General features: G+C 44.3%; 1 protein-coding gene across 1 annotated transcript in view; it reads left to right on the top strand.

Annotated features, from left to right (window-relative positions):
• TANGO6 (transport and golgi organization 6 homolog) overlaps positions 1-12499 on the top strand; it is a 214771-nt gene that overhangs the window by 171705 nt on the left and 30567 nt on the right. Inside the window, exon 16 of the mRNA XM_044663151.1 lies at positions 3354-3505. Coding sequence (XP_044519086.1) covers positions 3354-3505 — 152 coding nt within the window. The remainder of the gene's footprint in view (positions 1-3353; positions 3506-12499) is intronic.

Genomic DNA, 12499 nt, shown 5'->3' with positions numbered 1-12499 from the left:
AGTACAGAAACAGAAATCCTGCGAAAGATAGTAATAACTGAGAGTAATAACTGAGAGTAAATAGTGTGTCTCGTCCCAGCACTGCATAGTGGACAAGTCATTGGATTTGGAGTTAGGGAGACTTGAATTTAAATCCTGCTTTTAGATACTCACTGGCTAAGTCACTTAACCCCTCTGGGCCCTTTTTACCTCAATTATGAAATGAGTAGGTTGAACTTAGTGGTCTCCATAATCCCTTCCAGCTCTACATCTGTGATCCTATATAAAAAGTGGTAATTCAACAAAATCATTTGGTGCTGGTTTCAAAATAGAAAAGCAGGTCAGTGGAATAGAAGGATGAGGAAGCCTCGAGATCATCCGTCCTTTAAGGATAACAGGAGGGTCCAGATCTCTGATTTCATTGGCATAGAGAGCTGATGAGGAAACCACCAATTTTCTATCACATGCATATATCCCTTTTAGTTAAGGATTTACTTCTGAGTAGTAGCTGTGAAAAATATGTGATCTGCTTCTCTGCCCGTGTGGGTCAGAACCTTCTCTTAGAATCTTAGCCTCCAGGAGCACTGAGACAACTGGTGGATGCAGGCAGTTTGGATCAGGTGCAAAATTTGAATTCAAATCTCCCTTCTTGGCCCCAGGGCCAGCTCTCTGTCCACCATACCATACCTACCGCCTCTGGCAGGAAAATGCTTAGATGACAGAACTGGGAAGAAAAGGGAAGATGGTTGGAAAAATCAGGGTAAAATGATTCAGTGAGAACCCAATGAGGAAGAAAGTGTCAGCAAGTAGAAAGCATCCATTTATAACTTCCTGAGGATTGTCAGCCAGATAACACAAGGACTCCTGGTTACTGGAGCTTCTGACAACCCGGCCCTCATCTGCTTTTCTGATACAATCCACAAACATTTATTACCTGCTTAATTGGTGCAAAGTGCAGGGGATTCAAGAGAAGCAAAAACTGCCCCTGCTCTTAAGGAACCAAAATTCTCATTGGGAAGACAACCTGTAAATTGATAGCTATATTGGAAGTGAAGACAAAGGAGAGGGAGGGTGTCCTTGGAATGGAAGACCAGAGTCTCTTGGACAGCCGGGAAAGGCCTCCTGCAAAAGATGGAGTTTGAGATGAGGCTTGCAGGATGCCAGAGGTTAGGAGGAAGAGAATTCCAGGCTTGGGAGTCAGCCAGTGCAAAGAGATACTTGCTAACCAAAGTTAGCCCTTATAACGCGCTTTAAGGTTTTCAAAGCTCTTGTGTATCTCATTTGATCTTCATTTTTTTTAAGCCCTCACCTTCCATCTTAGACTCAATACCATGTATTGGTTCCAAGGCAGAAGAGTGGTAAGGGTAAGGCAATGGGGGTCATGTGACTTGCCCAAGGTCACATAGCTGGGAAGTGTCTGAGGTCAGATTTGAACCCAGGACCTCCTCCTGTTTCTAGGCCTGGCTCTCAATCTACTGAGCCGCCCAGCTGCCCCCTTGTTTGACCTTTATAAGCACCCTCTAAGTAAGGTGCTATTGTTATCCCTATTTTACAGGCATACTTAGCCTCAGGATTGCATGACTAGTAGGTGTCTAAGCAGGATTTGAACTCATCTTCGTCCTTCCTGCCCTTCTGCCTTCCTGCCTTGGAATCAATACCAAGAATAGATTCTGAGGCAAAAAAGTGGGAAGGACTAGGAAGTTGTGGGGGAGGGGGTTATGTGACTTACTCAGGATCACATGGCCAGGAAGGGTCTGAGTTCAGATTTGAACCCAGGACCCTCCTCATGGGTTTCCACGCCTGGCACAGCCTGTGCTCCCTAGCTGCCCCTGACCTCAGGTGGTTCTGTCCCTAAATCTAGTCCCATATTCACCGTGCCATGTAGCCTAAGATAGAGCATCGTGTAGAAGGAGAAGCAGCAGTAAGCCAGGTGACTCTCCCATCCAACATGTGAAACCTGGAAGTATCAGAGCAGGCCCAGAGTAGGAAAGCGCTGACTGACTGGCAGGAGTTTGGGTTTGGTTTGGGGGGAACAGAATCTGCTCCAGGACATTTCACACTGAAGTATGATGGCAGTCCTCTACAGGCTAGTCAGAGTGAGCTCTCTGCTGTTACTTCCATGCTGTTCTCTCTCAGTGTCTCTCTGCCCCACTCCATGTCCCCCCAGCCCAGGCACTGGCTCTGTCACCTCATCCCTGCCCAGAATCCTTTGCTTCTTTTGAGCCTGAGCTTGAGCGTGACCTTCTCAAGTTCTCTTGAGCTCAGCTTCTCTGTTCTGTCTGCCCTTCCTAAACAATTTCGTATTGATTTCCTAATTTATTTTAAATATGTGTATCACCGTTCGTGTAGCTCTTCCATGGGAATGCGAGCCTCCTGAGAGCCAGAACGTCTGCTTGCCTTTTGGCTTTGTATCCCTCAGCTCAGTCAGCCCCTGCCATCGTGGAGGCCCTTAACCATTCAGTCAATGAGGACAGCCAGCCTGGCAGGGGGTTTAGGGCACAGTATTTCTGCGTAATAGGTAGAGCCTGACTGAAAGTCTGGGGAGGAAGTCTGGTCAAAACAGGTCACACAAATAAAAAATTTTAAAAAAAGTTACCATCTATAAAAACAGAATTGACCCATGAATGGAGTTGATGAAATACCTCAGGAGGCCCTGGAGCGGCACAGCCTGAGAGGCAGCAGCGATTTCCACATCTAAAAGGACGACTTTGACTCAGAGCACCTCCCTGCAAAGGGAGCTCAGAAACGGGCCCTGCAGGCTAAGGGAAGTGCCAGAGTCACTGAAGCCCTCAGCAAGCATTCAGTGTGCGCCTTCTGTCTGTGGGCTCTGTACGAAATGCTGGGGGTGCAGACATAGAAAAATACAGCAGATCCTCCTCCCATGGCGTTTCCATTCTGCCAGATGAGACCACGTGTGTAAATACAAGTAGATAATCTGTAGACACATGTATGTGTAGACACTGACACGTGTGCATCTACACACATGCATACATGTGGTATGCAGAGGAGGGAAAGAGGCTCCAGCAGATGGGGGACTCGGGGAGATCTTTTCCTAGAAAGTGGCACTGAAGGGAGAGACGAGCTCCAGGGAGGAGGCTTAGCACATGCCAGGCATGGACAGACAGAGCCGGTGTGGGAGCTGATGAGACCACTAAGAGGGAGAGGATAGAGAGAAAGGAAAAAGAGCTTCGGATGGAGCCTCGGGGAGCACTCGCACTCGCACCCCAGGGCTTTGATTCTTTATTGGCTCCCTCATAGGATCATCATAAAAATACTATGGAATAACAGGAATGGCAGAAGCCCTCCACTGCTCCTTCTCTGTAAAGGTTGGGAAGGTGCTTTAGAATAAGCATTGCTCTCCTCTTCCTCCCCAGGAGACATGGTCTCAAAGCACCGAGAGCCTCTGATTCACAGCTTCCTGAGGGGAGCAAAGGATCCCGACGGCAGCCACCGGGCCAGCAGCTTGTCCAACCTTGGGGAACTCTGCCAAAGGCTCCACTTCCTGGTGGGCCCCGTGCTTCACGAGGTACGTCCGGCCCTCCCTGCCCTGCGCCGTCTTCTCCCTCCCCTCCTCATGAAGGCGTCACTCTGTGTGTGCGTGGAGGGGAACACGTGCCGGTTTAAATAGGTACACGGGGGGGTCGCTGTCAGCTCTCCCTCGCTGTGCCCACGCAGCCCCCAGAAGGTCCTTTGGGGTGAGACGGAGCCCCGCCTGGGCTCAGAGGGGCAGCCCTGCCCTGCCTAGCCTGTGAGCGCGGCCTCCCGGGGGCTCCTTCACGAGAATCTGCGCGTAGCCTTCCACGGAGAGAGAGAGCCATCCGCACACTTGGGCTCAGGTAATCGCGGGGCTCCCTGCTATGAAATGCCTCCGCTTTGTTGGTAATGAGGGTAATTTGGCTGTTATTGGATTCTGATGACGAGGGCTTCTGCTGTGACTTAGTGCAGACCCAGGCCTTTAAGGCAGGGAAGTTCCTCCTTCGCTGGCTCTTCCTCCCCGAGAGCTTTTCCTGGAAGGTCTGCTGGAGAGGGAAGCATCTCCCTCCCTCTCTTAGCCCATATCCAAGCTGTGGCAAAGGCCCATCCTTCCCTCTGGCCTCCTCTCGGACCCCAGCCCCCTCTTTTACAGAGTCCTTCGGGACCCAGGCAGCCTTCCGACGCTGCCCCTCCACCCTGGCCGTTCTCTGGCCGGCCCCCCAGTCCCTGGAGCGCTCTCTGCCCTCTGCTTGGACTGCTGGCCTCCCTGGCTTTGTCGAAGTCCAAGCTAAACCCCATCTTGTACAAGACGCCTCCCTCTTCATCATTTCCTCTTTATCCTAGGTTTGGCACAGGGATGGGTGCGGGTGTGCATGTGCTTGTGTGTTTGATGTGGTCTCCCCAGCCCTATAGCTTGGACGCTCCTGGAGGGCAGGGACTCTTTTTTGCCTGTTTTTGTATCCTCGGCACCTTCACGCGGTGCCTGGCACATAGCAGGCATTTAATAAATGTCAACTGACTGTTTCTGAAGTAGAGAAAGCAAAGTGTGTTTATTAGCAAGAAAGACTGGCATTTTTTTATGTATAAAGTCATTTCTGCCTTTAAAAGCATGAAAATCTCCATACAAGGATAGATATTCTAAAAGGAGATTGGAAATGCATTTTCTGCAGACCCTCAGACAATCCAGGTTGCTCCTGGAAATCGATGCGTGGCATGGGACGAGGGAGCCGCAAGAAGGATAATCACGTATCCGTGTAGCTACAGAGCTGCTCTTAGCCAAGAAACATCCGACTGGGAAACCCGCCTGCCCAGCCCCTTAGCTGTTCCTCCTTATGTAGCGTCCCACGCTGGAAGACCAGCCCGGCTGCTGCCGAGGGCCTGCCCGTTCTATGCACCCCATCTTTAGTGCTTCTTTGTCCGCCTGTCCTGTTTCCCGGCCCTTCCCCAGAGCCTTCGTGGCCCTCAGACCCTTTATTCTGGCCCAGCTGGGCCTCTCAGCCTCGTTTATTCTGTGACTACACTGAGACAGGCCCAGGGAGCTCAGTTCTGCGGGGCTCTGTGGGGTAGTGGTCGGTCTGCAAGCTCTAATGTGTTCAATAAACAGCTTTTCATTTCCAGTAAACGTTTATTAAGCGCCTGCTGGGTACCCAGCATTGTGCTAAGTCATGGAGCGACAGAACAAAAGTGAGACATTCCCTAGCCTCCAGGAGCTTACCTTCTACTGGGAGAAACAGATTGTTCACAGATAACTAAATACAGACTAAATAAACAGTTAATACAAGGTTATATGAGTGGAGAGCTTTAACAAGAAAAGAACACTCCAGGCATTGGCAACAGCCTGTGCAAAGGTGTAGAATGTTACCTTGAAAAATGGCCAGTGAGCCAGTTTGGTAGGAAAATCGAGTTTGTGATAAGGAGTAATCAGCCCGGAAAGATAGGCAAGAGCCAGATTACAAAGGGTTTAAAATCCAAAATAGAAAAGTGTTTTGTGCTTTGTCCTTAAGGTCACTGAGGTTTCTTGAGTTGGAAAGTGATGTTGTTTGGGCATGTGCATGTGAAGGCTGTGTGGAGGCTGGATTCTGGGAGACCTTTTAGAGGCCATTGAACCATCCAGATGAAAGGTTACAGAGGTCATAGTTAGGATGGTTGTGGTGAATGAATGAGCAACACTAACTGTGTGCCAAGAACTGTGCTGATTGCTGGCAATGCCCATGCAAAAGCCAGAGAGCTCCTGCCCTCAAGAAACTCTTTCTTCCTCCCTCCCTCCCTCCCTGTGTGCAAACAAGCTTGATACATGACAAACTAGGGGCCGTCTCAGAGAGAAGGCTAGCTGAGCGAGATGCGACAGAACCCAGAGAAGCTAGGAGATGGGTGTGAGGAAGGAGAATATTCTAGACCTGGAGCCCATCAGTGAAAATGCCCAGAATCGGGAGGTGAAGTATCTTATGTGAGGTACAGTCAGGAAAGCGGCATTCCTAGCAAGCAGAGAACATGAAGAGGGGAGGGTATGAAGCCTGGAAACAGGAGAGGACCAGATGATGAAAGGCTTAAACCAAACAGGATTTTATATTTAATTTTTTTTATATTTTTTTATATTTTTATATTTAATTTTATATTTAATCCTGACACTGACTGAAGATGGGGTAACATGGTCAGAACTTCAGGAGAGAAGAGAATGGACTAGAGTAGAGGGAAAGACTTAGGGCAGCACAGCCGCCAGCCAGCTATGGCAATAGCCCAGGTAGAAGATGAGGAGGAGCTGGCAGAGGAGTGGCAGTGCCAGAGGAGAGAAGGGAGCAGCCCATACAAGAGATGTCAGGAAGTAGAGATGACAGTCCTCAACACCTGATGGGATGTATAGAGTGAGACAGGAGCTGAGGATGACACCTATGTTGCAAGTCTGAGTGATTGTGAGTATGGTAGTTCCCTCAATAGAAAGGTAAGTTAGGAATAAGTTAATTTTAGTGTGACCTTAGTAATAATGTATTATTAGGAACCTCACAGATGAACAATTCATTCTCTTCAATCCACCAGTAATCCTTTATTAAGCATCTATGTGTCAGGCATTCTGCTTAAGATAGAATGAGTGTCGCCATTTTGGTACTAACACTTTCTAGACATCTCTGTGCCATGCTGGCTACCCTCAGCCCCTCTCCTCTGTCCAGAAGGGATCAGACCCCAGGCTCAGCTCAGCTTCTAGCTTATAATAATAATAGCTCTGAAAAGAATTAGAAATTGAGGGAAATCCATTAATTGGGGAATGACTGAATAAATTGTGATATATGATGGTAATGTAATATTGTTGTACTGTAACAAATGATGAACGGGATGATTTCAGAAAGAGCTGGTAAGACCTTTCTTACTGATGTGGAACAAAATAAGCACAACCAGGAGAATATTGTACATAATAACTGCAATATTGTGGAATGGTCAGCTGTGATAGACTTAGCTACTCTCGGCTATACAATGATCTGGAACAATTCTGAAGGACTTATGACAAAGAACTGTTGGAGTTGGAAAGCAGATCAAAGCATACAATGCTTCATTTTATTACTTTGGCGTTTTGGTTTTATATGAGTGTTTTCTTATAACAATTATCAACATGCAAGTAAGTTTTGCCTGATAATAAATGTTCAACCCAGATCAAACTGCTTACCATCTCCCAGAGTGAGGCAGAAAGGGAGAGAGGGAGACAATTTAGATCTTATAATTTCAGAAAATGCATATGAAAATTGTTGTTGGGTGTAATTGGAAAAATGAAATATATATTAAAATAATAATAATAATAGTCCTCTAAGGTTCAAAAAGGTCTTATCTCACTTAAGCATCACAAAATCTCCATTAAATAGGTACTAATATTATCTTCATTTTTACAAATGAGGAAACTGAGGTTGAGAGAGTTTAGAAGACCTGTTTAGGTTCACACACTTAAATTTTTTTTAATTTAAAATTTTTTTTCTAGATTTCATGTCAATAAATTTTCAGTAATCATTTTCTGACATTTTGCAATCCATATTTTCTCTCTCTCCCATTCCCTCCCTTCCCCTAAACAGCAGGTAATGTGATAGAGCTTATGATACTTCTTATGATACAACACATATTTCCATATTCATCATGTTGTGGAAGAAGACACATAGCATTTACACTAGAGAGAAATTCATTGGGGAAATAAGATGAAGAATGGCATGCTTCAATCTGCATTTAGACTTTATCAGTTTCTTCTACTCCAAAGGATAGCCTTATTAGTCATGAGCCCCTTGGAGTTGTCCTGGATCCTTGCCTTGATGATAATAGTTAAGTCATTCATAGCTAATCATCATACTTTATTGCTATTACTGTGTACAATGTTCTTTTGGTTCTGCTCGCTTCACTTTGCATCATTTCATATAAGTCATTCCAAGATTTTTTTATGATCATCTTGTTTGTCATTTCTGATGGCCACATCGTATTCTATTACAATCATATACAACAGCCTGTTCAGCCATTCCCCAATTGATGGGCATCCCTTCAGTTTCCAGTTCTTTGCCACCACAAAAAGAGCAGCTCTAAATATTTTTGTACAAGTAGGTCTTTTTTTTCCTATCTTTGATCTCTTTGAGATACAGACCTAGTAGTGGTATTGCTGGATCAAAGGCTAATGCACAGTTTTATGGCCCTTTGGGCATGGTTCCAGTTTGCTCTCTAGAATGGTTGGATCAGTTCACAGCTCCATCATTATTAGTGTCCTAATTTTTCCACATCCCATCCAACACTTACCATTTCCGTTTTTTGTCAGGTTAGCCAGTCTGATAGTTGTAAGGTGGTACTTAAGAGTTGTTACATTTCTCTAATTAATAATGATTTGGAGCATTTTTTCCTACTTGTTCATATCCTTTGACAATTTGTCATGTGAAAAGCATTGTGGAATGCTTTACATTCTCATAAATTTTACTCCATTCTCTATATATTTGAAAAGTGAGGCTTTTGTCAAGAGACATCTGGCATAAAAATTTTTTTCCCCAGTTTATTGTTTCTCTTCTAATCTTGGATGCAATTATTTTGTTTGTGCAAAATTTTTTAATTTAATGTAGTCAGTTACCCATTTTATATATCTTAATGTTCTCTGTGCCTTATTTGGACATAAATTCTTCCCTTATCCATAACAGATAAATTATTCCATGCTCCTCCAATTTGTTTATGATTTCACTCTTTATTTCTAAATCATGTACCTATTTTGACTTTACCTTGGAATATGGCATGAGGTGTTGTTCTGTAACTAATTTCTTCCAAACTGTTTTCCAAAGTCAAATTTCAATTGTCAGATCAAGAGTTCTTCCAAAAGCTTGTATCTTTGAGTTTATCAAACTCTAGGTTACTGTGGTCATTAACTACTGGGAACTGAGTGCCTAATCTAGTCCACTGATCATTATTCTATTTCTTAGCCAGTACAAGATTGTTTTGATAGTTGCCACTTTATAATTCAATTTGAGATCCAATACAGCTAAGCAGGACCACACATTTGATAAGTGTCTAAGGCAGGATTTGAACACAGATCTTCCTAAATCCAAGTCAAACACCATCTTCACTATGCCACCTAGCTGCCTATGCCCCAGTGTACTCCTCCTCCACCCACCTGTGGATTTGATTAGTGAGCTTTTACCTTATGTGCTAGCTTTGAGAATGGAAATTGTCACCCCAAACATTCCAGGAAAAGATATATAGATTGTCACTCCATCTTGATTCCTGCTCCACTCAATGTGTTGTCTTCCTCCATTAGAATGTAAGCTCCTTGAGGGCAGGGGCTGTCTTATTTACATTTGTACCCCTAGAGCCTAGCACACAGTATTTGCTTAATAAATGCTTTGTATTTAGTCAGTTATGGCTTTATGGTCTGCACATTCAAAAGTATCACCAGTGCCTTTACTTTGTGATTGGATTGTGTTTCTCTACAGACTCTGAGAAGATCTCAGTTTGGGTGGCCCAAATTTAGACTATGATCTGACATACTCACTAAGAGAAGGAACTCAGGTTCAGGTGTTCTAAAATTCTATACAAGGAATTCAGGTTTTTCTTCTATGTGGTGTCAAGATTTGACATGCTTGGAAAATGTTTTTGTTTCTCCCTGTTTCTGCTGGTTCCTGTCAAGAGCTGTCTTACTTGGAAATACTGAGACAGTGTGGTCCCGAATTTGAGCTCAGGAGACAGACTCTTCCTGATTGCCTGTGTGACACTGGATGAGTTCCTTCACTTCATTTGACTTGACTTTTTTTCCCCCTATAGAATGAATGAGGTGATCGAACTTTATCAGCAATTCTTGACCTGAGAGCCATGGTACATGGGTAGATTTCAGGAACCCTCTAAACTCTAATGGGGAAAAAATGCTTTTTTTTTCCACTAACCCCTCAGTGAAATTCAGGAACAAATTTAGCAATTTAGTCCCCTGAGAAGGGACCCATGGGCTTCATCAGATTATCAAAAGCATCCATGATACAAAAAAGGATAAAGGACCCCTAGAATAGATGCTCTCCAAGTTTTTTCCTAGATCTGATATTCAATGAATTTGAACCTTGATAGCTCTGAGCCCCCTTCATCTTTTTCTGTCTTCTCCACAAGTAGGGATCATTTATTTTAAACCTAGGAGGAAGCCCTCCTCCATGCAGTGAATAAGACGTTTTCAGCTACTCCAAATAGGTGGTGCTCGGGTCACAAAGACCTGGTTTCAAGCCTCTGGGAGGAATTAGAGAGTAGAAAAGAAATCTTAAACCAATGCATGACTAAATAAAGACTTTACATTATATATAGGTCAAGGCTTTTAGGGCAGAAGGCAAGGATAAGCCCATAATTGGAGTGGTAGAGGTAAGAGAAAGGAGCTAAGCAAGTTCCTTGTTCAAGCGGGACACATAGATGAGAAAAGAGTAGGTGGCCTAGGGAGCAAGCACCTCTCCTCCCCGTTTTTAACAAGATGTCTTTCTGCCAGTGTTTCAGGGGCTCAAAGTGGTAGGGAGATTCAGGAGGCTGCCATAAAAGGGAAAAAGCACATTCTTTTCACTTTTACAGCTCTGCTATCTTCAGAAGTTGTCAGGATTTTAAAATGTACTCTCAGAGGCCATTGTATGTCATAGGCCTTGGGCCCCATCTTCCAGAGGAGACCACGTCTGTTCCCTGTTCCTTTCCTATTTGTCCTGGCTGGCTGAGCGCACCGAGGTTTGGTACACTCTTGCATATCAATCACCTCTCGCCCTGTGGAAGGCAGAAGGCTGCTTTCCAGCTCATTTCAGTGAAGTGGAGATTGCAGCAGCCCTGCCACCTGCCTCTAGCGTGTGTGTGTGTGTGTGTGTGTGTGTGTGTGTGTGTGTGTGTGTGTGTGTGTCTGTCTATCTGTCTGTCTGTCTGTCTCTATGTGTCTCTCTCTATGGCTGTGTGTCTGTCTCTGTATCCGCCAGAGTCACAAATGGGTTCTGAACACTGAGAATTGCAATAAAGGCGGGGTTCCCACAATTATCATGCATCAGAACAGAAACAAGGGGGCAGCTATCCCGAGTGCTAGATTGGGAAGCAGATAGACCAGTCTCTTTAACCAACTCAAAAGGGAAGTAGGCAAAATCTAGGGGAGTGTCTGCTCTTTACTTTGTCCCATCTACACTTTCACCCACCTGGCTCGATCCGCACCAGGAGGGACTCAGACTTGGCTCAAACATGTCTCCCTGATTTTAGCTCTTGCCTTGTAAATCCTCTACCTCCAAGTAGAGTTAGCTATTATATTTGCTGCCCATTTGGAGGACACCCAACAAATTTCATCTTGGGCTGACAAACTTGAGAATCCCATTAAAGCCAGGCACACAGAGACCCTCCTGGGTCTTATGGTCAAGATGACCGATGGCATTAAAGGGGAGCACAGAGAAGACTCTGTCTGAAAAGCAACCATAGGAGCTGAGCTGTTTTGAGTTTTCCCTTCTGTTGTGGGTTGCAAGTTTATCTATTAGAATTAGAATTTGGTTAAATGCCAGTGCATCCCAGATGCAATTATCTTTAAGAACATGCTACTTCTGCTAATCCTCTCTGCTGTCACTGATTAATTAGGCACTTTGAACTATGCCCAACTGTTTGAAAGCTGTGACAAATACAACCTGCAGAGTTTAGATTTCTAACAAGCTCCTCTCTTCATATTTCTGTGGTCTCTTTTTAAAGCCATTCTTTAAGAAAATTTAATATGTATTTGGACATATTGACAAACACATAATCTGCCTGTTTCCTTATTGCAGAAAGAATATTTTTCTCTGTTGGATAAGAAATAGATTAATAGATATGGTACAGCAGAAGGAGTGCTGGATTTGGAAATAGAGAACGCTGAATTCAGTTGCTGCCCTTGTCCCTTATATTCTGGGTTACCTAAAGCGAGTCATCTAGCCATTAGACCTCTCTGACATGAGGGGATTGGACTCATTTACCCCTAGTGTTCCCTTCAAGATCTAAATCTAATACAATACACACACACACACACATCCTCCCCCTTTTTTAAACTCTTACCTTCTATCTTAGAATTAATACTATGTATTGGTTCCAAGGCAGAAGAGTGGTAAGGACTAGGCAATGGAGGTTTAGTGACTTGCCTAAGGTCACATAGCTAGGAAGTGCCCAAGGTCAGATTCGAACCCAGGATCTCCCATCTCTAAGCCTGCTTCTCAATCCCTTGAGCCACCTAGCTGCCCCCAACCCTTTTTTTTTTTTTTAAAGCAAATAACATGAGGAAGAGCCATTGTATAATTCTGATTTATAGGAAAGTTGTTAGAGCATTTATTCATCTTTCAGGCTCTTACTGAATTCTCCTGAATTTTCTCTTTAGCCATGTTGGGTCTTTTAAAACAAAATCTCTCACTAAGCTATCACTCTTTGCAGATGATATGATGGTCTACTTAAAAAATCCCAGAGAATCAACTAAGAAGCTTGTAGAAATAATCAACAACTTTAGCAAAGTTGCAGGATACAAAATAAATGCACATAAATCATCAGCATTTCTATACATTTCCAACACACTAGAGCAGCAAGAAGTAGAAAGAGAAACACCATT

This window comes from Gracilinanus agilis, chromosome 2, assembly GCF_016433145.1.
Source record: "Gracilinanus agilis isolate LMUSP501 chromosome 2, AgileGrace, whole genome shotgun sequence".
Taxonomy (NCBI): Eukaryota; Metazoa; Chordata; class Mammalia; order Didelphimorphia; family Didelphidae; genus Gracilinanus; species Gracilinanus agilis.
The sequence above is the reverse complement of the archived record's forward strand: the minus strand, read 5'-3'. Positions and strand labels throughout refer to the sequence as shown.